The 25,995-nt window shown below is 39.5% G+C and overlaps 2 protein-coding genes across 10 annotated transcripts; one reads left to right on the top strand and one right to left on the bottom strand.

The window, feature by feature from the left end:
• The first annotated feature begins 1,195 nt into the window (after nucleotides 1-1,195).
• elavl3 (ELAV like neuron-specific RNA binding protein 3) lies at nucleotides 1,196-18,567 on the top strand. Of its 9 annotated transcripts, none has more exons than XM_030735046.1 (8): nucleotides 1,198-1,611; nucleotides 8,095-8,311; nucleotides 8,408-8,511; nucleotides 10,530-10,683; nucleotides 10,807-11,035; nucleotides 11,536-11,589; nucleotides 12,102-12,140; nucleotides 12,919-18,567. In XM_030735046.1, exons 1-8 carry the CDS (start codon nucleotides 1,603-1,605, stop codon nucleotides 13,265-13,267), a joined length of 1,155 nt encoding a protein of 384 aa, XP_030590906.1. In that variant the 5' UTR covers nucleotides 1,198-1,602; the 3' UTR covers nucleotides 13,268-18,567. The 9 variants fall into 9 exon arrangements, with proteins under 9 accessions (XP_030590912.1, XP_030590910.1, XP_030590914.1 ...); XM_030735047.1 differs by having other exon boundaries at nucleotides 1,199-1,611; nucleotides 10,810-11,035; XM_030735049.1 differs by having other exon boundaries at nucleotides 1,199-1,611; nucleotides 12,940-18,567.
• A 302-nt stretch (nucleotides 18,568-18,869) lies between these two features.
• Nucleotides 18,870-24,963, bottom strand: prkcsh (PRKCSH beta subunit of glucosidase II). The gene is made up of 18 exons (XM_030734941.1): nucleotides 24,829-24,963; nucleotides 24,476-24,601; nucleotides 24,235-24,351; nucleotides 24,024-24,119; nucleotides 23,875-23,932; nucleotides 23,620-23,737; nucleotides 23,116-23,245; nucleotides 22,814-22,898; nucleotides 22,386-22,464; nucleotides 22,204-22,287; nucleotides 21,958-22,125; nucleotides 21,783-21,873; nucleotides 21,402-21,471; nucleotides 21,124-21,213; nucleotides 20,964-21,038; nucleotides 20,779-20,878; nucleotides 20,525-20,684; nucleotides 18,870-19,084 (listed from the first exon to the last, which is right to left on the bottom strand). Exons 2-17 carry the CDS (start codon nucleotides 24,567-24,569, stop codon nucleotides 20,538-20,540), a joined length of 1,602 nt encoding a protein of 533 aa, XP_030590801.1. The 5' UTR covers nucleotides 24,570-24,601; nucleotides 24,829-24,963; the 3' UTR covers nucleotides 18,870-19,084; nucleotides 20,525-20,537.
• Between the last annotated feature and the right edge of the window lie 1,032 nt (nucleotides 24,964-25,995).

Raw genomic sequence — 25,995 nt, 5'->3', positions numbered from 1 at the left:
TGCCTACTCATCTGCAGTTAAAAAAGACTCAGGAGGCATTAATTCTACGCAACGCACCAACCTTCATTCATCATCTCACTTCCTCACATGAACAGAAACCCTAGCCTCATACACAAATAAACAAACATACACTGATTTATGCATACTCGCACGCATACCCCACCCACCCCCTCAGGTCAAGGCCCTATGGGGGTCTGCACAGAAATAGGTCATTTGTCACACATGATGTCCCGGGGCAGGGGATGCATTATAGATGAGCCCAAACAGCATGTCTCAGTGAGCACTCATCACACAGCCAGGGACATAGGAGGGAGCAGCAGGAGGTAGGCAGAGAGAGCTGAGAACTACTCAGGATGGGGATATTGAGATCGTAAAGCAACACAAAAATCACTGCTGGCAAAGTTTCTGATCATAAAGCAAAGAAAAAAGATCATTTGGCACAGCTTGATCAGAGCTACAACTCTACCTTTCTCAACTTTTAAATGAATAGAGCTGAATTAGTTGGGGTGGGGGGGTGGGGGTGTCTGATTTGTTATTCCCATGTCTGCACCTGACTCTATGGCTAACCATCTGCCTTGCATATAAGAGGTCCAGAATCATCCGTCATAGTATGGCTTTAACGCTGTTTCTATCTGCAATTCACGCCAAATTGTGGCACAGCTCTATTCTTCCCTTTTGCTTTAATTCTGTAATTATAAACTAAGAATGCTGACTTAGAAAGTCTGCTTATCTTCACTCTACATGTGCTTTTATTTGGAAAGACAAAGGCCTGTGGAGCATAGTTGTTTGCTATGGTTTCAGGCAGGCATAAATGAAGACTAAGAGAGAAAGGAAGGGACTGTGCTGAGGCAGAAGTGAGTGCAAAGTGTGGGGAATGAGAGAGACAAGTCCACTGTCTTCTGCTGCACCCATCTGTTCTGAAAGTGCAGGTGGAGCCCTATTCACTCTGCTCTGCGTGTGTGTGTGAAGAGGGGGGCAGGAAGAAAGGAAGGGCAGCGAGAAGGAGGGAGTGGAGAGATGGAAGGGCAGGGATGGAAGAGGAAAGAGGGGGAGGACTCTTGGTGATCTCTCCTGAAGGGGATAATGGGAGACGAGCGCATTGCAATGGCTGCCATGAAGTACCCTCCCTGCACAAATAGCCAATCAGCAGCGCGCTCTGCCAGCCAGGAGGACGCATAAAAGAAGAACATTGCAGCAGAGGCACAGAAGGAGACTGCGAGAGGAGCAAGGAATTACACACAAAAACAGCAGAACCAGAACACCCTCCCCTGGACACACCCTGCCGAGGATCACTGCTTCTCTTTTTTCTGAAACATCACCCACGCCACTCGGAGAGAACGCTCTCCCTCATCATCATCCAGTAGAAAAGCCCTTTCTCCTCATTTTCATCCTATAGAGGACACATACAATCTCAGAGGGCTGAGATCCCTTGGCGAAGATTGTATTTTTTTCCTTTTTTTCTTTTTTTTTCTTTTAAGTTTGACTCCTGACAGAACATAAGGGCCATATAATATAAAGGCCGAAGAGCATATAAGAGACTCAGCCTTCAAATTCAAGATCAGTGCAAAGGAGGACCTAGATTTCTTTCATTGTACGTCAAGAATGGTTACTGTACGTATGACTCTATTTCTCTTATATTTGTTAGGGAGATGTTGTAGCTTTATGCTTACATCGTATCTCAGCTCCTTTGTGTACACATGTGATGCAGCGAGTCATAGAGAGATCCATGTAACATCTTTTTTTTCTCTACTCATGCTCCTTTTGTGGAAATTAATATCATTTTATAGCCAGATGTGTATTTATGCTCACATGCCAAGACATGGAGGGGTGTTGGGATTAGTGTCAAAAGTTTTAGTCCAATATGTGATGCCGAATTATTACTATAAGATTAACAACTGATACAGGCAGTTAGTAATCTCATACTAAGTAATGCGCCATGCCGGCTGCGCTCCAGCCTGCAGTCATCCTCCGCGCTGGATGAAGTCTTTATCCTTCCATTTTATATAGCACACGTTTTACGTTTTAGCATCACAGCTACTATGCGTGCCTAAATATCGCAGCTCTGATTATATTTCTTTAATAATCAACAGTCAAGATGTAGGAATTCTGCAAGATTGGAGTGATGGAGAGGAAGAAATGCCATGAGGCGGTTCAGCAGGGGGGTGGACGGGCTTTCTCTGCCTGGTGCAGAACAAGGATGCTGGAGATGGCTTTCTGAGACAAAACATGATGCCTCGGAGGCTGAGGGCCCATCCAGCAAGGCAAAAAGAGAGAAAAAAAAAGGGTCGAGTCACTCCGTGAGAGGGAGGGGGAGGAGGGAGATTACGTACCCATTGGTTAGCATTGAATCAGACAAAGTCCAAATTCCTCCGGGTTCTCGTTGCGATGTAACCGAGTAAATGGGCTGGAAATCTCAGAGGCCGCGACAGTAAGGCCGCGCACGGACATCTCCATTTTAAACGCATTTCTCCGAGTTTCACGGCGCACACGTAGGGTACAAGATGGCCATGCTTGCTTGCGAGTGCGCTCGTCGGATGAAAGGAGATGAGCGATGATAAATTAGCTTTGCTGTGTGCCGACGGCGGGATTGGGCGTGTCTCTGCTGGACCTGAGCACCAAACAAGGGCCTTGAAGCCTCAAACGACCTATTCAGCTTTCCCTCTTGAAATGCTCTGCTTAAATGCAGTTTATTTAAACAGACCAATTAAGGCCAGAGAGGTTTACATAAAATTATAGAACCAAACAAATAACTAAGAAACTGCAAAGAAGCGTAAAGGTTGAAGGTAAAAATCTTGATATTGCGCACAGGACTGTAGTAAATATTTGTTAGAGTGAAATATGAAAATCACTATTCATTCATTCATTTCTTTCTTTCTTTAATGAATTGTGTAATTATTCATTAGAACTTGACATATATTTAAACAAGATAACTTGTTAAGGCTGTTCAGTCTATGGCTAATAATAGTACACAAAATAAATTATTTAACACTCAGAGGAAACAGGACGAGAGGCAGAAACTCCTCGAAAAAAACAGGACCTGTAAGATCGTTTCAAGGAATCTGAAATACTGAATGGAAAAACTGTGCAACACGGAGGCGGATAGGACTGGTCTGATTTATCCACTTGTTACATTTCCAGTTACACTTTTGGTTTCTCTTCGCTGTGTACGTTACCTATTGTCCTTTTGCAGGCCTAGACAGTGTCACACCGACAGTGGCTCCCCTCCACATGGTCCGCAGTCTCCCATGCTTGTACCGCAGTGCCAAGCAAATAAAAGCGTTGAGTCAGATAACCTTTCCAAGGCACTTACACAATTCAAGGACAAGGACAGTCGAGACTATCACAGTTTAATCCTAAGGTCACAGAATTAAACGTAAATCTTTAAGGCATCAGGAATAAAATGTTTCAATTATTACAGACTTAAGGTTATTTATTTACAAGTATGATATGTCCTAGGTTGAGACGCAAAATGCCATTCATATAAGCAGTTAAATACCTCCTGTTGCCCATGACTTCATATAGTTAGCAACAAATAAACCCTACAGGCCGAGGTAGAGTACGTATCTTCTTCGGAGACTGTAAAATTTACCTCTTTGCAAAATCACAACACAAAATAATAATTTCACAATGAGTTATGTAATAATATATTTTATCTGACGGTTTATTGGTTTGTTTGTTTTTTAATTATTGCGGGAATTCATGAAAACTCTACATTAAAACAAATAAAAGAACCTGATTCTAAACCAGGAAAAACAAACCAATTTAAAGCGAATACCTTCGATTTTATTTTTGACCTATCGCGGCGTTTTGAGTTGAAACTGGCAACTGTAACAATCATTGTTCCCGAAGAGTCCTGCAGCCCCTGGCCACGACACAAAGCGCCACTGTTTACATTAATATTCATAGTGCTGCCATAGCCTCTGCGAGAGAGAAGAGGAGGAACGGGTGGCTCTTTTGTTTGGTCGTTTCAATACGTTTATTCAGCAAATAGGCGCTCCGGTTCATGAATGCCTGCAGAGCACGCAAGTCTTGCCTTTTAAAACAGGGAGAAATAAGAGAAAATGAGAATATGAAGAGTGCCGTTTTGCATTTGTCATATATTAATGTTGTTTTTTGTTTTGTTTTTTTAATACTTCGAATTAAAATGTTCAACAAAATAGAAATAAAGACGAGTCGGTGGTCTTCGGTTGTTTCACGGCCATCGCTGTCCTCAAAATGAGACCGTCCGAAAGCCACTCCCTTTTTCAGCACGCTGGATAGCGACCCGCATGCTACACGGACTTGCAAGATTTCTCTCCTTCGGCTTTGTCTGCTGAGATTTTATCAAAGCAGTGCATAGGCGCTCCTCGGAGATCTGAAATCTGTTAGAAATCTTTCATTTGTAGTCTGCGGAGCGGAGAATAGGATGGAGTCTGAGCGCATGGCTGACATGAGCTGTGACTCCTGTCGTCCTGTTGTGTTACAGCTGCCACCATGATCCCTTAAGCTGCAGAGAGTGTGGCTAATGCCCTTTGTTTGGGATAATCCTGTAATCTGTGTTATTTAGAAGGCTCATTTACACTTTAGCCTAGCATTCACTTTTGATTTATGCCTTCCAGAAAAAAATTCTTTACATAATGCATTAAAATGTCAACTAGTGACAGGTTATATCTTAAAAGAAGAAATTTTAGTTATGACCCTAATTCAGTATCTAAATACATTTACTGTGCATTCTGACAGACTTAAGGATACATATACACATAGAGCAAGTGAATCTACCTCTACACAATCTTGTAATCCCCTTGCATGACCTTCGTCTCAAAACGTTAGATGTTAAATTCAAACTGTAACATCTAATGTGGTAATTCTCATGTTATGAGCTAAACTGGGAAATTGTTATTCTTCTGTACATTATAGCCTCAAGTGCTTTAGTGCATTTGGAGCAGAAATGAATTGGGGAACCTGTTTATATGCATCAGAAGGCAGAGAACACAGACTGCGTTTACATTTAGTCTTGTAATGCTTCTGTTTTGTAATTTAATAGTGTACTGTGTAGGTGGAATGTGTGCTTGGCAGTGGAGGCAGGGCTCTCGTTTGCGTGCAAGTCTGGGTTCATGTGTTTGGCAGTGGAGGCAGGACTCTTGCTTGCGTGCAAGTCTGGGACCATGTGTAGGCGATGCTGATGCAGTACATTAAATATTAAGGGAGATCTCGCAGAACCCCAAAATAGACAAAAGCAGTGGAGGGGGGACACAGAACTACCATAACAAAATATTTTTAAAAATCTTGTTTCTTTGGCTTGTTTTCATCCTTCAGAGACAGTGATTCAGAAAAATGGGTAATGAAATGCAACAAAGGATTTACACAATTAGGAGATCATTGTTAAAAGCTAGCCCTGGAGAGATCTTTGCATTTGTCACCAATACTTAAAAATCTCTGGAGCCACTAAGCTGGAGTACGTGTATACTTAGTGTACTGTGATTATTCATGCTTTTGTGCGCCCATCCCAGTAATTTCTCTGTATTACACAGTAATTGGGTTACTGTAATTCAGAGTATTTGCTTGTTATTGGTGGTGTAAAAAAAAAAAATGAAATATGACAGCCTAAAAAAAAATTCTGTTTATTTCAAATAACTTCCAAGCATGCTGTTGCTCTCGGTTTCTGTATGAAAATCTTAATCTTAGTTGCTGCTTGTGTCAGCCAGTCTCTGAGCCCAGCCCTTCCTCAGTGGCTCTGTGAATTATATAACTTCACACTGTTCACTGGGAATGTGTGTTCTGCCATGCTGAGGGTTATTTTCATTGGCGAGTCAAATTTGCTCTAATATGTTTTTTTTTTTCCCTCCTTCAAAATGCCTCTGTCATATTTGGGACACATTCGGTTGTTTGTGTTTCTGTTAGTCAGATGCATCACATTACACAGCAATGTACTACGTTATTATTACAATGAATAACATTACCGCTTGACTCCACCTTATTTTGTCAAGATGTGTATCTCATCATCATTTAGAGGGGCACACAAATGATATTTACATGGCATTTCAGCTGGACATCAAAACCTTTGGATGACAGATTGCTATTTTATGTCATCTGCCCTTTGTGTGCTGATGTGTGTTTGAAGTATTTTATTTTTAGGCTGCCTTAACTCTGTCAATGTGCTGTTTCTCCCCTTGTCATTATCAATCTGGCTTACTGATATTTCCTGACTCTACAAAGCCATATTATACACAGAATAGAAGGCAGACAAATGTCTAACCTGTGTGCTGCTAATGAGAACAGACACACACTCTCGGCCTACAGTAAGAAAGCTTTTCAGCCATTTGAAACAATGTAGTCTTTGAGGGGCTGTTACCTGGGCAACATGAGTCAAGGTGAGGCTCAAAGCAAGACAGCCGGTCACAGAGATGAGGGAAAAAGCAGGTTTCATTAGACAGACCTATTCATAGGGACTAGAAAAACAAGGAGCACATATGAAATGGCACGTACATTCAAAAATACAAAGGAAGATATGAGTCTTTTTCAGTAACTTGAGTCCTAACACAGAAACAATACAATAACAATACCTCCAATCATTGCTTTTACATGAGATGATAGAAGGGTCTAAGTTAATTCTGTATGTTATCCATCCTAGTAAAAGGTAAATGTTTATGTGATACTGTTTAGAGATTCAGGGACACCTACAGTAGGTTCTCCAGCAAGGTTGCAAATCTTAAAATAACTTTGTGGATTCATTAATTAAGTCTCTTTGTTGGTTGCTTTGGACCACACTGTAAGCCTCCAAGAAAAGATTCATTTAGCACTTTTGACTTGCAAAACACCCACCCAGTTAGAGATCTGCAGCAGCTCAATCCAGCAATCTGACATCAAAATTTGCATTTTGGCCCCACCACCACACAAGTATTAGATATTCAGACAATTTATGGAGTTTACTGAACTGCATAAAAACTAAAACTTTATGCTCAAAAATATACTGCAAAGGCACAGCAGAGTCATGCTATAAAGGTTATAATTTTAGCTACATGATTCAACAAGCAACTCCTTACTCTAAACATGAATACTAATTTATTTTGACAAGTCAAGGGAATCACATAACATTGAATGATTTTAGACCCCAACTTAAAAAAAAATGTAAATGCAATCCTATTTAATGTTAGGATCATAAACTTACAAATTTACGTGGTTGATACTCTGTTTTTTTAAGCATGGCATGTAAGACTATCACAGTAATCTCATACAGTTCAACAATTTCCATCAGTTTATTGTAGGGTAATTTAAACAGAGTTTGCAGTCATTTCTGATGTAGACATATACTAGATGTGTTTATCTAAACACCCAAGCAGTAGGTGTTGCTTGTGAGTGAGTAGGTGGAAAATAATGCAGGAAGTTTTTTTTTTTTTTTTTTGTGACCAAACAGATGTTCCTTGAAATCCCATGTGGCTAAAATTAAGCAACATGGTTCACACCAGAGCAACACAGCAGAGATGAACATAATACTGTACACTAACCCATACCCTTACTCCACTGTCAGCTGACTACAAAGAAACACAAAGGCAGAAGAGCAAACATGTCATCCTGATTCATCTTTTAACCAAACTATGGTATTCTTCTTTTATTGTAGCACCAAATCTATTTAATAGTGTCACTTTCGTCCCTTTGTCCATAATCTCGACCTCTACCACTCCTAACTCCCCCAGTCTCTTGCCAGCCTCACACACACACACACACACACACACACCACCACCACCACCACCACCACTATTATCCATCCCTGCGTAATGATGTAATGGTGTTTGACCCTGGAAGAGAGTGGGGGGAGGGAAGAAGAAAGGGAAAAAGGGACTGTGACATCTGCAGGACCAGAGGCATGGAGCAAGAGAGGAGGAAATATGGGGTGCAGTGGGGTGGGGGATAATAAATCAGAGCTTGTATCCATCTCCATTTTAGCAATGCTGATTCCTAACCTTTCCTTCTGACAGTGACAAAGTGGACAGTCTGTGTTTGTGGTTATATTTGCATTTGTAATATGGTGTGATAAATATTATATTTATATCACTGTAGATCACCACCGTACCTCTTTATGAATTATGAATCTAACTTCACCCTCTTCCTCAGCAGATAATCAGCACCATGGAAACCCAGGTGTCCAACGGTCCAAGCGGAACCAGTCTGCCTAACGGTCCAGTCATTAGCACAAATGGCTCCACAGATGACAGTAAAACCAACCTGATCGTCAACTATCTGCCTCAGAACATGACCCAGGAAGAATTCAAAAGTTTGTTTGGTAGCATTGGAGAAATTGAGTCCTGCAAGCTAGTCAGAGACAAGATAACAGGTGCAACACACTGTGCATGTAGAAAAATATGAGCACTTTTATTTATTTATTTTTGAGAATCCCCAGCTTCATCTATATCTCTTTCTTTGTCTCCAGGACAGAGTTTGGGATATGGTTTTGTAAACTATGTTGATCCAAATGATGCAGACAAGGCTATTAACACACTCAACGGTCTCAAATTGCAGACTAAAACAATCAAGGTAAGCAGACCTCAATAAATTTTGCTCTTTGATATTTTTTTTTTTCACTCTTCACAGCACGCCAGACAAACAGAGACAGGAAGTGTAGATTTTGTCAAGGGGGTTTATTGAAAGAGGCAGTGACGGACGTGACAGAGGCAGGGGAAGAAAACAGGGATGAGGAGGCAGAGGGGAGCGGTGGCTAGAACAAAGGAAGTGAGAGAAAGGGTGAAAAGCAAAGGAGAGAGTTGAGGTCAGAAAGCAAGGGGCGGACAGCACGAAAAGGTTATTGTGATGGAAATGTAATTAGGAAGCCTGACTGCAGTGCATGAGGGTCAGTCCAGGTTAGCCCATCTGCCTCCAATCTAGGCTAATTAGGGGGGCTTCTTTGTCCCAAAATCAGATGAGGGAAAATGGGGGGCAAAACCACTGATTCTCTGCATCCCCTAACCTGATTAAAGAAGATCAAAGATTGAAATGAACTGTAGGACTGAAAAATCTAATCTCTGATAGAGCAGAGCAGGTGATCAACAGCTATCCTTGAAAAGGGATGTTTAGTCTGACTTATGACTGATCAAACAATGAGCTTACTTTTTGGATGAAAAGACAGACTAATGGTATTATACATAATATTCAAATTGTGCATAACCTTGTGAATGCACTCTTACTGTGGAGCAGGAGTAATGAGACTGTCGTGATAATTATTAAAGTACAATGTTAATCATATAAGATTCATTCATATTTAATGTATCTATACATAGATGACTCTATCTGTAATTAACTGCTTTGTAATATATTCTCTAATTTCAAAAATAATTCCTGCGGTCACACGAGAGTTTCATCTTCCTGATTTTGAAGGAAGCTTCAACAGAAAGGGGTGAGGGTGTGAGGGTGGGGGCCGCAGTAGAAGGGTAGGGGGTAGCTCAAAGAGCAGAATGCCAATGACAGGATTAGAGGCCATATGGGCTTTAGGCACCATCTGTACTGTGGGAGCGACAGCGAGAGGGTTAATTATAGGGCAGCCTCTGCTCCCCGAACACAGTGACTCCCCCCTGACTCGTCCAGAACACCCTAATCACTGCACCACACAACCCCCCTGCTCATACAGTCCGTCTGTGTACACAATAGACACCGGTGCTTAGTGCTGATGGATAAAAATCAGAACACCTGTATTCACTTGGAAGATAATATCCACATTATGTGTACCTTTTGTCTGAACAAACTAAAGAATTCTATCCAACATTTCTAAAAAACATTCATATTTGCTGAACATTTGCATTTAGTACACCATATATATGCAGACAAATAATGTGTGTATGACAAGCATGTTTATACATTATCAGGAATCTTGCAATTCTTGTGCTGCAATTACATTGTTTGCTGTTTGCCTGTAGAGCTGTTCTCCCCCAGAGAATAGAGACAAAGGAAGGAGGCAGGACAGGGACGGCAGCTCAGCCTATCTCAGACAACACTCACTCTGTCTCTCCATCACACACAAACACACCACTCTTAACAATGCACTGAACTGGACTATCTGTCACAAAAGTGCTCACGTGTTCCTATAAACACAAAAACGAGAACATGTCTATCGCTTTTACAGCCAATTAGATACTGCTCTGCACCACTAGCTCAAAATGTTCTGAAAGTAGACCAACAGAAAACCATAAGGGATATAAACACAGATGTATTAGAAAATGGCCATGCACTAATTAAGTCACTGGTGAATTCGGGAAAATATATCAACTAAGGCTGATGTTTTTTTAGTACAAAACAAAGCTGACACTCAGTTTGGGTAATGGTTACAGCCGTTAAAGCATGTCTGCAATGGTTTCATTATGGTTCTGATGAAATCCACAGATACCAAACAGACAACTGGGTCTACAAATGTCAAACAAGGAGAAATCTCAACTATTTTTTTTGGGAACTCAGTCTGGTTTTAGCTATCATGTGCCTCAAGTTAAAGTGATGGTTCTTCTCTGCTTTAAACTGTTTCAAGGAAATGAAACACCACAGTGATTATGTTCATTTATGTGTTACAGGTATCGTATGCCCGGCCAAGTTCGGCTTCCATTCGTGATGCCAACCTTTACGTGAGTGGACTCCCCAAAACCATGAGCCAGAAGGACATGGAACAGCTGTTCTCCCAATATGGTCGAATTATCACCTCACGGATTTTAGTGGACCAAGTTACAGGTACTGTCAGTCAGTATTTTGGGATAACCCATATATCAATATAGCCCAAGTCAGGCCAGTCACACTTGCAGGAAGCAACACTGATGCCAAGGTAGTAACACTGTCTTGCTTTCCTATTCGGAGCAGGCATATCACGAGGAGTGGGCTTCATCCGGTTTGACAAGAGAAATGAAGCAGAGGAGGCCATCAAAGGACTGAACGGACAGAAGCCTTTGGGTGCTGCCGAGCCCATCACTGTCAAGTTCGCCAACAACCCCAGCCAGAAGACAGGCCAGGCCTTACTGACTCAGCTGTATCAGACTGCTGCTCGCCGCTACACGGGGCCCCTCCACCACCAGACTCAGCGTTTCAGGTACTGAACCTTTATCAACCTCATACCACCCCATGTATGAGTTCCTTACTAACCAGCAGATAGTCTGTAAAGAAGTATGGTTTCAAGCCCAAGTCACTGGTTTTCCTGTTCTGTTGCTGAGCTTAAGCCAACTCAATATATAATAGCAAACTCAAATTATAATATATATTACAAGTGTGTCAGCATTGCATTGTTTTAGTAAGACATGGAAATATCATTACTGTGTCAATAGACAAGTCAGAAAGTTTTCCTAAACTACACCAGAGAATGGCTAAGAGTAAATACTTTTGAATATTTTTGAAGTGGCACATTCACAAATCAGTAAATGTGGTCTAGTTTAATAATACTGAGAAGCATTAAAGAATAAATAGCTCATTGTCTGTCACTATAACACATAGTAGTAAACCTTTAAGTAATTATTACTTTATAGTAAAGAAGGAAATGGCAATATGGTGTCCCTCCTTCTCAAACTCTTTCTCTGACTTTCTTTTACACTGCAGTGTGATCCCTTCACTTGGAAAGGGACCAGATCCAAATAACAGCTCAAAACCAATGTAAGAAACCAGATTTTTCCAAGTACAACAAAAAACAAAAGTAAAGCTAAATGAATATTGGTTTAAATGTTGCCTATACATCATAGGCATTCAGGCATCCCAATGATAGAATATGCCAGATGGTATCCAAATCTATGTGGATAATTATGAATTTTAAAAAAATTAAAATCCAAGGGCTTCCAGCATGAAATATTTTTAAGGAACTTCACAAACAACTGTAGACACCCCCAGATTTGTAATGCTCACTAGCTCAGTATGAATACTTAATTTGAATAAGTAGATGTAAAATTACATTTTACTCTGGAGCTTAAACTAAACTCACAATAAACACCAGCAGGACAATTTGACACATCATCAGTTTGTGGTTGGATGGTTTGGGACTACGCTGCAGTGAAGGATGCCCTCTGGAGGCCAGCTGGTGAAGGAGCAACATGTTAACATGAAAGCCCCCCTTCCTTGTAGATCTCATAACTAACTTCTGCATCCCCTTCATTCTCCCTCTTGCGTTGCAGACTCGACAATTTACTAAACGCCAGCTACGGAGTTAAGAGGTAAATGCCAAAGGTGTACTTTCAAAAGCATCCATGCCAAAATAAAACCTCAAACAAAGTGCCCGGAATACCACCTGCTGACTTCATCTCAAAATCAGATATAGTAGTCATAATTTTTAATGCCCGCAACCCATTTAACCATGCTACAGAAGCAGCTGAGCCAACAAAACACTATAAGTAATTGCATTAAGCAATGATACAGCATTCCAACAGCAGGGTATTCTGGCATGGCTTTGTTTAACCTTTTGTTCTTTTGTTTTGATTAATAGAAATAATTTATATGTATTTATTTATGAACTAACATTGTCAGTTTCAGTTGCTTTAATGTCCCCTTTTTTTCACCAGCATGGACATACCAGATTCCGTTTGCGTCTCCTCTGTTTGCTCCAGTTTTTGTATGATTTGATTCCAATTTGCTTTTCATCCCTCTCTAGGTTTCTGTGTTTTGTTCAATACTGTGATTTCAGTTGAACATTGTGATTCATGTTTAATTCTTCCAGAGGCTTTGGTCAGCAGAGAAAATGAGAAAATATGCAGATTGTGTGGGTGTCTTGTCTCAGGGCTCACAGTGTCATTTTGTATGAAAGCAGGTAGTTTGGAGCCACTGTGGTGCTCACACATATTTATCTACATAACTGTGCAGGAGAGGGGATGGAGATGGGGTCCCCTGACTCCATATCCGACTACAAGCTTTAACATTTCTCACAGATACATGCCCATAAGAGACAGTATAGAGCACTGAATGCTGTGTGGAACTTCAGAATGACACCCATGGTAGTTCTCCTACTCTCTTCCCCAGATTCTCACCCATCACCATTGACAGCATGACCAGTTTGGCAGGGGTCAACCTTACTGGTCCGACTGGAGCCGGCTGGTGCATCTTTGTGTACAACCTGTCCCCTGAGGCGGACGAAAGCGTCCTGTGGCAACTCTTCGGGCCTTTCGGTGCTGTCACCAATGTCAAGGTTATCCGTGACTTCACCACCAACAAATGTAAGGGCTTTGGCTTTGTCACCATGACCAACTACGACGAAGCTGCCATGGCTATTGCTAGCCTTAACGGCTACCGCCTGGGTGACCGCGTGCTGCAGGTTTCCTTCAAGACCAGTAAGCAGCACAAGGCCTGAGAGAGAGGCTGCTGGCGCCAGCTCCTTCAACCTGCAGGGAGAGCAGCTCCCTGTGCCATCACTCTACATGGGCCTGGACTGAGTCTCTCTCACACAAATTCATAAAACGGAATCACAGACACAGACATGCAGATACATGCATACATGCACACACATAACACAAACATATCCATATGCAAGCATACACAAGTCAGAGTTTCAAGTAAACACACTAGTGGAGTTTTTCTTTTCTCTTTACACAACATGCTAGTCCTTCCCTATATTTGCCTGGATTGAATTAGAAGGGGTACGTAGCGGGTGGTGTTGGGTAGGGACAAGAGCTATCTATTTAGGAGACAGTCTAACGAATGTGACGGAGAATGTGTACTGAGTGCTTTGATTGAATTCAGGCAAATAACAACAACTGATGAACAAAACGATCAAACAATTTAAGTGAACGAAATATGTGCAATTTACCCAAACTCTTACCCCACCATCTCTCCCATTATCTTGCTGGAGAGAATGTAGTCACTTTTTTACACTTGGGCATTTTGAATCAGCAAGTTTTTTTAGATCAAAGAAAATGAAATTAAAAAACAGTGTTCTCTTATATACGTCTATTAAAATATAACTATATATTCAATATTTAAGGTGGTTATAATAGCCGAGTATGTAAGCATTTTCTAGAAACTTTGACTACTGTTTCCTGACCTGCATTAGGTGGTGCCTAGTGTAACGGCAGTTTCTCTACCCTATCTGGGCTCGTTAGCTCAGACCCAATATGATTTAGGTTAACTAGTGAATACTGGTCACAGAAAAGAATAGTCCGAAGGCCATCAGAATCACTTTCCCTCACAGTCTCACAACAAACAACACAATAGTACACATATGTATCACAGAAACACAGTTCAGTAACTAGAAGATTTACACATATTTAGTCCAGTAAAGCTGTATTTTTTCTAATCGATCCTTAAAATGGATTTAATACAAGCAGACTGTCTGTGAACTTAGAGCAGAGTGGCAGAGCTCCCATGGTGACAGTGTTCATTAGTAAGTCTCTGGTGGCCGAGAGAGAGATGAGTGCGAGGGGAAAAGTGTTTCAACATAACACAGCCATGTCAGAGGAAAATACCGGTGTTTTTTTTTTTCACTTTTTGCATCATTTTCAGATTCTCCACAGGCTGTTGTATTTCGCATGGCTCTGTCAGTCATTATCTGGCATGAGATCCTTTTAACTGAGAAGGCATTTGGTGTTAAAAGGTCAAGAGAAGCTAAAGACGGACAATTTTAAATGCTCTTGTACTCAAGATATTGAGTATATTTGACGTATTCAATGTTTTTTGCAAAAGAGTTACAACTGAAACATTGTGGACTCAACAACGGTCAAGGCTGAGAACTAAAACAGATGAGCAAAAACTAAAGAGCACCGGTATTATTCCTAAGTGCACAGATAGAAGCTCCCCAAAAAAAAAAATGAGGTCAAAGTTTTACATTTCAGTAGAATTTATGGGCTCTACAGTAAAAATATGACTAGAGAAGATTAAGTAAACTGCAGTTCCTAAAGACTGAACACTTAAAGCTGACTTAGAGTCATGTCTGCGAGTGATGATATCCAGCAATGTAAAGATTATCACTGATCCAGTGAGGAGAAATATTAACAGCTCCTCCAACTTTGCTAAACGCTCCTCAGTTTTACTTTAAAACCCTTTTATTCTCACAAAAGCTTCCCAGAAACTTTGAATTCCTGCCCTGTCAAAAGATGACTGCACAAAATCAAGCTTGCAGAAAAAAAAAAAGTGTCATAATTATTTTTCTGTTTACAACAGAAAAGTATTTATTTATTTATTTGCTTCAGATCTGTTTGGCACTACCACTAAAATAGCATTTCTAAAATATCCCCAACCCAACTGCATGAAGATTATTTATGGCACCCTTGATGAAACATTAAGGCCAACCAGACTGATGATTTACCATGGGGAGAGCTAATGTCTTTCAATATCAAGACAACTGCACACGATAATAGATTAAATAAGGTCAACTATATTCAAGACACTTTTGCTTTTTGCTTTTCTAAATGACGCTGTGTTAGCCAAAGAGGACGATCTCTTTGAAAGGATTACATTAGAGATAAATCTATTTTTATACATACAAAGGAACAAGACCTTGTGCTGAATTTTTACAGATTCTTAAGCTTGGAAAAATTGGGACATCGCATGGCTTTATTTTAAACCCTCTGATCTTTGCAGAGCAAGGGGGAACAAGCATGCGGTGTATGGGTGGGGATTTAGGGAGGGGGCGAAGGAACAATGTATCTCATACAAATGTAACTGTCTAACCATATCAAAACGATTGAACTGAACCTAACAAAAACCAATTTGATGGAGAAAAAAGTTACAGTTAAACAGTTGGGGGTATAACCTGACAGACATATCTATACTTTTGACTGCTTAGACACACACACACACACACACACACACATCTCTTGTCCTGAAGTTGTGTACAGTGTTGCTTCAATGATGGTGCAGTGAAATTAAGTTCTTTGACTTGAGAATCCCAGACAAAGTTGCAATGAGCCCAGCTCATGGCCCAGCTGGAAAATTAAATAGCTGCTTGCAAAATAAAATAAAAAAAGGTAAAATGCAGATTGAAACAGTGATGCAGATTCATAATGAAGATTGAGCATGAGTCTTTACGATTAGATAGATTTGATTTTTGCCAAAGAATTGCTTTGCAAGTCAGTACAAGAAGGTTAAATTAAGACCTACTATAATATTCCCTGAGTAATTGCTGTACAAATCGATGTTATTTATTGAATAAGGACCCTCTACAATTTCAGTTATCATTACTTTTGAACTTATAAGTTGCGCATATCAGTTTACATTTGTAAATCTTTAAACCACTAAACCAAAAGCGGCAGATGCAAGCAATCCCATTTGCACACATTTCATGCAGACACCGAATGATAAAAGGCATATCAAAAAATAAACTGCGATGAATCAGTTCACCTCTTAACGAAGGAAAAATGCATCCTCCTATAATATTTCCCCTGACATTTAAATCATCTGCTTTGTCTTGTGACTACTTTATCCTTCAAAACCATTGCACCACTTCAAATACTTATACAGGCATCTTTCAATCTGACTCATGCTGTTTCATCCCCTGAAATACTCTGAATGATTGTTGGTGGCATGTCCAGAGCTGACCACATAAAAGGACTAATCTAGTTATTTTTGGTCATGCAATTTGCAAGAGATAGCACAGTACAACTGAGCACTTGGTGAGACCAGTGATAGACGTTAGGAACAACCAAGATAACAGGCCACGTTGAGCTGCAGCTGGAGTTGTTTACCCAGCCATGTCCGATGTAGAACAGTCAACCCACAAACCAAACCCGCAGTCCAAAAAGAACCTTCATACATAGTCTATACAAAGACCAACATCTGATGTACAGTAAAGAGCCAAGGACCATGGCAGGAAACAGTACTACACTGCTTGAGCAACAACAATAATCATTTAAAAAAGACAAAAAAACTTTCCTATGGAACAGTAAGTGCAATGTGCTTTGTTTTTATATTGACTGAGAACAAATGATATATATTTTTTAAAAAAGAAATTAAATGTCACACTGAAAAGGTTTGCGGAATAGTGAAAGGAGCAAAAAAACGAACAGACTCATTAATAAATCAAACAAGCAATGAGAGCTCTGATCTTAAAATTGCCATAATCACTTCCTCAGCCCCTAATTTGTGCTCTGACCATGCTAGCTCAAACTGCATATTTGGCTGACTTAATAGAGCAATTCTCAATGACCTTGAAAGGAATCCTGTCTAATATATCATCAGTTTTAGCCCATGTCAATTTCAAATATCATTTTTCCTGTAATTTATTGATTTCATTTACATATCAAGACTCACATGTTAAATTAGTGTATTTGTGTTGTTGATGTTGCCATAGAGAACACACATGGGTCAAAGATTATGTTTGGTTGCATTGATTGGGTAAAGTTTGTTATTTTTCTTCCATTATTTAATTAGTTGCAGTTTACAGTGTATGCAGATTTTAGACTTAGTTAGATTTTTTTCTTTCAATCAATCTGTGTTCAATTGTGTTTGTAAAGTCTGTGGTAGCTTTTGTTGCAACATAAAATAATTTAAACAGAAAAAATTCAAAATAGCGCCAACAAACTTGTATTATTTGGGCGACTTTAAGCTTGTAGTTTTAACTTATTGTTAACTTAAAAACTATTTATTATGATTATTATTATTGCCTCGTATAAAGTATGTTTTGTGTATATTTATGGTTTATTTCATTATATTTGCAAGTTTAAAAGATTTTAAGTTTGCCAAAATTGTGGTTACACCATTTCGTTTCTTAAAAAGGGGGACAAATAGAAAAACAGCTTTAGAAGTACGATTTGGAAACGTTCTCCATAGTCAAAGAATGCACTGCTATATTTAACTAATTGAAGTGTATAAACATACATGCTTTGTGCTAGATGTTATGCCTTTACTGCCTGTGTTCTGTTTGTCTTGTTAAATGAAAATCTTTTAATTATTTAATCTAATCACAGTCTTGTTTTTTCAACCACTCGGTGAACCCCTGAGACATGGCACAGCCCCTGTAGTGAGGCCTGCAACTAGCCAGGAAGTGAGGGGATGTCCTCAGCTTGATATGCTCACAAGAAGCTTTCCTGTTTATGCTGATGGGTTGAGTTACAAAAAAAAAAAAAAAAAAAAAAAAAAAAAAGGATATTAGGGGTTCAGTTTACATAGCTTCATTGTATACTGACATCACCTGTATCAATTTCAATATCACTTTTTGCATCTTAAGCCTCAATACACAATTGGAAACCTAGCCAGAAGCTCCAACAAAAATATTGCAGAGCTCAGAAAAGCTGCAGGAAGGTTTTCTTGGGAGTCTTTAGGGTACCGGAGGGGTGAGTGGTCCTTCTGTTTCTCAACCAACTGTATTTTGTGTCTATTTATTTAGAAGAGGGGACGCAGTAACTTAGTGATGTTTTTCTTACATTTTCCTGGAATGGTAGAACAAATCAAAAGGTGAAAATGATCAAAACAGTTCCGTTGACACCAATGTCAGCGAAAAAAAAATACAGAATCTCATACTTCCAAACATGACCAAATGAACAATATCAAAATTTAACAAAGAAAAAAAGAAAAGAAAAAAAAAAAACCTTTCAGTTTAGACTAGGATATTTATTACTGGGATTTCAGCTGAAGACGCTTGAAGACTTTTTCATGGAATTGTTTAATTATTTGTACTTTACATGCCAGAAAAAAATAAAATAAAAGCTACAAATATGAGTGGCCCTATTTTCATTGATTGTCAAATCAATACTATTAAAAAGTATGCCCTTTTACAAATGCATGTACATTCAGCAAGGCTTGTTTGTTGACTTGAGTGTTTCAATAACTGCAACAACAACAGATGTCGACTGGATTCACTTTTTTTTTTTTTTTAATAACACGTTTCCACCAGCTCTTCGGTTAAATATTTAATTTTAATATGGTCTGGGATCATAAAATAATGAGTTGAAAATGTGTACCTTATTTAAATTTGAAAGTGGAGACAAAATAGCAACAATGTCACAAAGAAGCATGTTTAAAAAGAACTTTATTTGAAAACACTGGAATGACACGACAGTCAACACAAACAGAATCAATGAAACAGTAGGAAGCTGGAAATTTAGATGATACTACAATAAAGGACTCATTGGAATTTCCATGATTTATTCTTAATTGTTAACCGACACCAAGGTGATGCTGCTCACAGCATGGCAACTTCATACAGCTGCAGTGACTGTGGTCCCTTGAGAACAACCTGCAAGACAGAGCACATACATGTTTATTTCAATAGCTTGTTTGCCCAAGTCATGTCTTTCTTGTTGTTAAAAAGGAAAAACAATTTAGTCGAAATTGATCCCTACAGGTTTCACTGCCAAGGACTAAGCATCTAGAGTAGAGATGTCTCAATTGTTACTTACATTCGAGTTGGACGCCATGTTAATTTTAGAGCACAACACATTCAAAAAGTCTAATTCTGTTGTACCAGATTATTAGAGATGCACCAATACAATTGATGATCAGTATTGGCAGATACTGGCCAAGTCGGCAAGCAACATTTATCTATAGCAGTGGCTGATGTTTATCGCTTCTGTTGCATCAATTTTCAGTTGGTTAAATGTTGAAAGATAGTTTGATGAGGAACAAAAACAGTTTTTTTTTTTATTATTTGTTTTTATAAAGATTTGTTTCCCTGCAACACGAGTGGCAATAAATACGAGCAAAAACTACAAACAAAAACCTAAACACCACCATCAGTTACTGTCCAAATTTTATTTTATAAACACTGGTACTGGTGCATCCCTAATAATAATTGATATTACCGTATCACTATAAAGCTTACCCACTTTAATGTCAGGTGTACAATATCAACTCTACAACACTCAAAATCCTGAAGAAGCAAGAGAAACGGCTCGAAGAAATCCATCTAATTCAAGATTAACCACGATACACATTTCCAGCGGTACATCATTTTCTACTTCTAGGGACGCTGTATCTGAGATCTGTTCAGCCTGTATGACATCTGCAGGGCGCCTCACAGGCAAACTTAGACCATCAAATCACTATATCGCTGTGATATGAAATATGTGACAGAACATCCCAGTCCTGTGACTGAAAAACAAAACCTAAATTGCTTTCTAAAAATAATAACTCATTTTACAATCAGATCAGATTAGAGTCTCAGCTGCTAACTTTTATAGCAGTATTTACAGCTGTGACACCATTCAAATAGCCATAAACTCTAAAGGTCAAACTGTCTGCAGTAAAGGATGTACGCACTATTGTATGAGTACTACTATTTACATTCATCTTAGACATTTAGAGCACCATTAAATTCTTGCCATTCATTAATTCTAATCCTCTTAACCACTACAATGAATTCAAATGAAGTTGCCTTTACCTCGATCTTGCTGCTGTCCTGCTCTTCTTCTAAAATGAAGCTTTACCTTATTCTTCCACAAATCCTGAAATGCTAAACTTTCACACTGCACAACTTTTTTAATTTGATTAAATGAAGAAATGGAGACAAGCTGCCTGTTTATGCCTTCTATGTATGCTCAGAAACAGGACTCCTCTGAACAACGCTGGCCATGGAACACATTTGAGATCATAAAGGGTAATAAGACATTAAAAAAATTATTATAATATAGGTCTGCATAGGTTTCCCTACAAATACTGAAAAGTTGGAGTTACTTACTAATCAAGAGGATCTAGAGCTCTTGATGCTCATGAATCAGTAAATCCGGGTTCGGTGGCTCCTGACAGATTGCAGGGCTGATAAACTCCATCAGGTACTCACAGCGACTAGGCTCTGAAGTAGAGGTCACAACTGTCTCCTTTCCACATGTTAATTTAACCTAAAAGTAAATAAAAAATATCTTGTCACACTGTAAAATAAAAGTCAAATTAAGACAGAAAAGCTCAAACGAAGCCCGGCTGGCTGACACTCACTGTGGTGGATCTGCTGGGGCCTTGCCAGCAACCTGTTCCGTGTTCATACTTCATTACAGAGTAGATGTTGTCTTCAGGACCAGCCCATTTCCCCCAAGTTCTACACAAAGCAAATGGTGGCAAACAAGGATGAGCAAAGAGTCAAGCAGAGACAAGCGAAATAGACAGAATAGATATTTTCTTACCCCAAGTTTGTTTCTGATCCGCCATACTTGGGTTTCTGGGTTACCTTGTTGAATGGACAGAGTCTATAGATATACCTGGAAAAAAAAAAGACAAATGTAGTCCTTCAGAAGTAGGAACTTATATTAAGTATTAAATACATATATTTTTAGAAGTACATACTCGCTTGTAGTCAACTCGTAACACTGGCTATAGAGGTAGGCAAATTCAGAACTGGGTCCAAAGTCAAAGGAGATTTCCTTCTCAAGGTTCCTGGAAATCCAGAAGTAAATGGGCTTTATTTACAGGTTTCAATTACAATAACTCACTCACAAAAAAAAAAAAAAAAAAAAAAGGAAAAAAATTTACTGCAGCTGTTGAAATTTAAACTCCCATTGTGTTACAAAAGCTGATTGCATTACTGGCAAAGAGGCTTCTTCACGTTCAGACTAAACACTTACCTGATCTGATCATCTATTTCCCGGAGAGCTCTCTCAGCCTCATCAAACTCATCCCTGGCTTTCTGAGCAGCTAGGAATCAGATGTACAGACTTGAAATATATGCCCGCACAGTAAAGTCACAATAAAACACATGCAAACGTGAAATAAGTCTGCAAATCACGACTTCCTCATGATGGTTTTATAAGTAACAAATCTTGTGTTACATAAAAGTAACATCGCTGGTGAATTCTTTTTCCATATAATTTACTGCAGAGCACAACAAATAATGCTTATCAAATGACAACATTAAAATGCAAACCGATATGCTGTTACATCTGTGATGACTCAAATACTCATTGCTCAGGACTGGCTGAGTCACTCAGATTTAAATGCATACTTACCATCAATGAGGTTCTGCGTTTCTTGGTCATAGGGAGGCATGGTCCCCTCATCGTCATCCTTCTTTTCTTCAGTTCGTGCTGTAGGAGGGATCTATAAATCAAACACAGGTTAACTCTAAAAATAGTCTGTGACTCATGCAGCACAAGTTTGATGGAGAAACTCAGTGAGCTTTACCTTATAGTCGTGCTCATTCTGGTCATCATCTTCATCCTCTTCATCATCATCTTCTTCCTCATCCTCTGGAATGTCATCGTCAGGGTACTGATCAGATTCATTGTCAAGGACTGACTCATTTATTTCCTCCCGGGAAGTCTCCTCTGGTGCTGGGGTGTCTGCGGTGGACTGATGCCAAGAAAATTTAGAGGAGTAGTGTCTTTCTCACATGAAGTTTACTGACTATAAAAAAGTACCGCATCTTACCTCTGATATGTATTTTTCTTTTAAGTTATTCCAAACAGACTCAAATGCTCCTGTGTCTACTTCATCCACTCCTCCCAACAGTCCCTATGCAAAACAAAGGAAATGTTCACATTCTGATGTGCCACAGCGTTTAAAATCCAGTAAACTTGAACAGAAGAAGACAAAAAAAGAACCAGTTTTACCTGCGCCTCTGCTTCTGTGAAGGAACCATCTGCATCTGGATCAAGCTCAGAATGAGACAGAAGCTCAGGCACTGACACACTGTGGCACACAAAAACACATTAGTCACTAGAACATATGAAAACGACTACAATAACAACAAGAACATAAATGCTTCACACTAATGATGAGCTAAAGTGTTTGTATTAAACAGCATGTCAACTCATGGTTTAGAAGAGTTACAATCAATTCACTCTGTAGACATTTTTTCCAAAGTGAGCTCTATCTCTATCTCAGCTGTTTAGGTGGATATGTGGAATAAATTGCAACAAGAGTAGCAATGGAATAACTTTAAATAATTTTTTGGCATTAATTCATCAAACTTTGCCTTCTTTGTAAATTTTTCTGTTTGTTATGTGTCCTAAGACTTAGGGAGGGTCCCACTACTCACAAGCCATCTCCATCATCATCGAGTTCAAGAAACACCTCAGCCATTCTAGCTTTATCTTTCTCCATGCGAATAAGAGCCTTTTGATCTGGAAAAAAAAAAACAATATATACATATACACACACAGCTGAGGATCGTATTAACATGTTTTCTGTCTGCTGCTAATGAGGCATCCTCTCAACATAATCAGGCTCAAACAATGTTTAACTAACAAACAATGTTTAGCTAAAAAGATAGGAGAGAACCTATAATGTGATGCTCTTTAAAAACACTAGATGGCAATTTACTTTTAAATTTTAGTTTACCTTCCCAAACCTTCAGATGGCGCTCTTTAGCTTCTCTCTCTGGCTGCTCTGCAGTCTCCTTTACTGTTCTCAGAGCCTCCACCTTTGCTTCCAGATCCTTCTTACTGCCCTGAACATCTGCAAGTTTGGCCTGTTGCGAGATAATTATAAAACATAAGTTTATATTGATCTATACACAAAATGATACCCTAACATCTTAGGGTCTACTCTGATGCAAGTTTGGCACCAGTAACTTAGCTTAAAACTTGGAAAACCCCATCTTTTAGGTACTCTAAATTATTGTTGTTGTTATTATTACTATTATTATTATTTGTTTTGGCTTTGCACAGTTTAGCCAATATCTGGTTTGTGAATGTACACTAGGCAAAACATAACTGGTGTAAACATTTGCAAATGTCTTTCCTTAAACACTGGCATCTCAATATCAAAATGATTTTAACTCTGTAATAACCATGTTTCAGAGGAATATTGCACAAAGACCACAGACTGTGTTGCCATTCACACCTTCTTCTCCTCTAGACCACTTCTGGCCTCGTGGATAAGTTGCTGCTTAAACAGAAAGCCTTCTTTTGCAATTTCAGCCATCTTCTGCAAGCTCTCTCTCTCTTTGCGGCCCAGCTCCCTGCAAGTCAATCATATAAAAATGTACCAGACAAAAACAAAACAAAAAAAAAGAACATGTATATGCAAGTGTTAGTAAAAGCCCCTAAAAGAATCACCAGTTTTTAAAGTTGTAATGCAAAAATAAATATATCTTACTTGCATGTGTTCTGACAGGCAGCACCACTGTTGTACTCATCAGTTGTGTCACAGCAGTCTGTAGAGAAAATTCAGATGTTAAACTAGATCATTGCCTAGTTTACACCTGAAAAGAAATAGCAGCACGATTTTTAAAAAGAAAAACATACCGCAAATCCCATCATTGATGCGAGAAGACGGGATGAAGGCTGGACGGAAACCTGCATTGGTGCAATGAAAGCTGCCGTTGGGACAAGCTGCGGTGCCTGCAAATAAAGAGCATAGATGCATCAGCTACTTAAACTACTTAATTCCAGTGTTCTATGAAAACATGTTATTGTATAGTCATAGATGAGTCACCAGACTCCAGGAAATACACACCTGGCTCATCAGAACCGTCATGGCAGTCACAGTAGTCATCATTTACCCTGTCAAACGGAATGGTGCGGGAGCCATCCAGGCAGGTAAAGGGTTTACCCTCTTCGTAAAACTGCCGCTCTGTCGAGGTTTTAAGATGATTGTTTCAGTGCCACGAAAGCTCCCAAACACAGGAAGCTGACTACCGGAGCGTTAAGTACTTCAGTGAACTCACTTTAGTCTTATTTCAAACATAAATGCTTACTTGACAAAGGGACACCGCGAGGACGCTGGACCTCCACCGCAGAGATTCCCGCACTCAGCAGCAGCAGCTGCAGCAGCAGATACTGACAGGACATAACGAAAGTCCACCGTGCAACGACACTATCACCTACCAATCATACAAAGTAAATAGATTAAACACAACTTCAAGCATACAATTCCACAAGCGATAAATTTATAAACTACAGGCGGCTGGGTAAATTACAACGACTTCATCCCGAGCTAACAAATAAATGCTAACTAGCACCTTCAGCTACCGCATTAGCAAACCACAAATTAACACGCCGATATAAAAACATTCTTTGAGCATAAATACTTATAACAACTTCCCATTACCTTTGCAGTTCAACCAAAGCACTAAAGCCCAAACAGAACTTTCTATTTTATCTTCTTCAAGATAGCTAATAGATAATCACTACCATTCAATGCACCGCCTAGTTCCGTATAGGTAAGCTCATGCGCATGACCGCACCACCGTCTGGCATGTTTCACTCTGATTGGACGACGCTCTGTGTGGCTCCTGTGATTGGCGGAGAGTGAGATGAGCCTTTGCACTTGTCTGGAGTGGAGGATTCTATGGAGTATATGTGAGGACGCAGCCATCTCATGTCAGAGAGGTAGTTATCACTGTTTACACTTTAACTTACACACTTTATTTAATGTTGGGGATAAATAGCAGTTAACGCTTTGATTTTAAACTTTAATTAATAATTGATAAATATATCTCAAAAAAGTCCCACACAATCTACGAACATAGACTGTCTATAAAATCATGGCGCTTTTGTGCCAGATTTAATATAAATAGGACAGCCTTAAAGGGATGTTTGCATATACCTACCTACCCATACTGGAGCAAACTGGTTCAAATAGAGGTGCATTCCAAGGTTACCTAAAAGTAGGTGGGTAAAAAAATAAATAAATAAAAAAATTAACTGCTGCAAATCTTCTAAATGGAAACAAGCAACGCCACTCTGAAGTTGAACCACACTGAACCCAAACTGCAAACTAAAGACAAGGACACAGTCAAGGACACAGTCACAAATTGCTTTACAGAGGTATCAGTAAAAACCAGCCCGTGTCAAGTGAAAATTAACACACACGAACCAATCAAAACAACACAAAAAACACAAATGGTACCTACATGCCTGGCTGAACAGATGAGTTTTATGGCACCTTTTAAAGGACACCACAGAATCCAAGAGTGCAAAGAGTGTGTTGCAAGCTGTTCCAAAGATTTGGGGCTAAGGTTTGGAATACACAGTCCCACTTAGTTTTCAGACAGGTCTATGGAATCACAAGAAGGCCCCTATCTGAGAACCTGACTTGGAGAACAGGGGAGGAGCAGTTCAACAATGTAGGTGGGGAGCTCACCCCTGTAAGGCCATTAAAGTAAGAACCAAGATTTTTAAACTGAAATCTAACCCTGACAGGAAGCTAGTGCAAAAGCTTTGTGGGGTGATATGAGGAGACTCATTAGAGTGAGTTAAAAGCCATGTAGCAGCA

Source organism: Archocentrus centrarchus, chromosome 8, assembly GCF_007364275.1.
Source record: "Archocentrus centrarchus isolate MPI-CPG fArcCen1 chromosome 8, fArcCen1, whole genome shotgun sequence".
Taxonomy (NCBI): domain Eukaryota; kingdom Metazoa; phylum Chordata; class Actinopteri; order Cichliformes; family Cichlidae; genus Archocentrus; species Archocentrus centrarchus.
This window is presented reverse-complemented; position numbering and strand designations above follow the sequence as displayed.

What these genes read in the sequence shown, in the direction of transcription:
- elavl3 (XM_030735046.1), top strand. An exon ending in AGTCAGAGACAAGATAACAG is followed by an intron (nt 8,312 to 8,407) that starts GTGCAACACACT and finishes CTTTGTCTCCAG; the next exon opens with GACAGAGTTTGGGATATGGT. An exon ending in TGCAGACTAAAACAATCAAG is followed by an intron (nt 8,512 to 10,529) that starts GTAAGCAGACCT and finishes TATGTGTTACAG; the next exon opens with GTATCGTATGCCCGGCCAAG.
- prkcsh (XM_030734941.1), bottom strand. Translation starts at nt 24,569, where the DNA reads ATGTCCTGTCAGTATCTGCTGCTGCAGCTGCTGCTGCTGAGTGCGGGA. An exon ending in GCCTGTCAGAACACATGCAA is followed by an intron (nt 23,738 to 23,874) that starts GTAAGATATATT and finishes ATTGACTTGCAG; the next exon opens with GGAGCTGGGCCGCAAAGAGA. An exon ending in GGATCAGAAACAAACTTGGG is followed by an intron (nt 20,879 to 20,963) that starts GTAAGAAAATAT and finishes TGCTTTGTGTAG; the next exon opens with AACTTGGGGGAAATGGGCTG.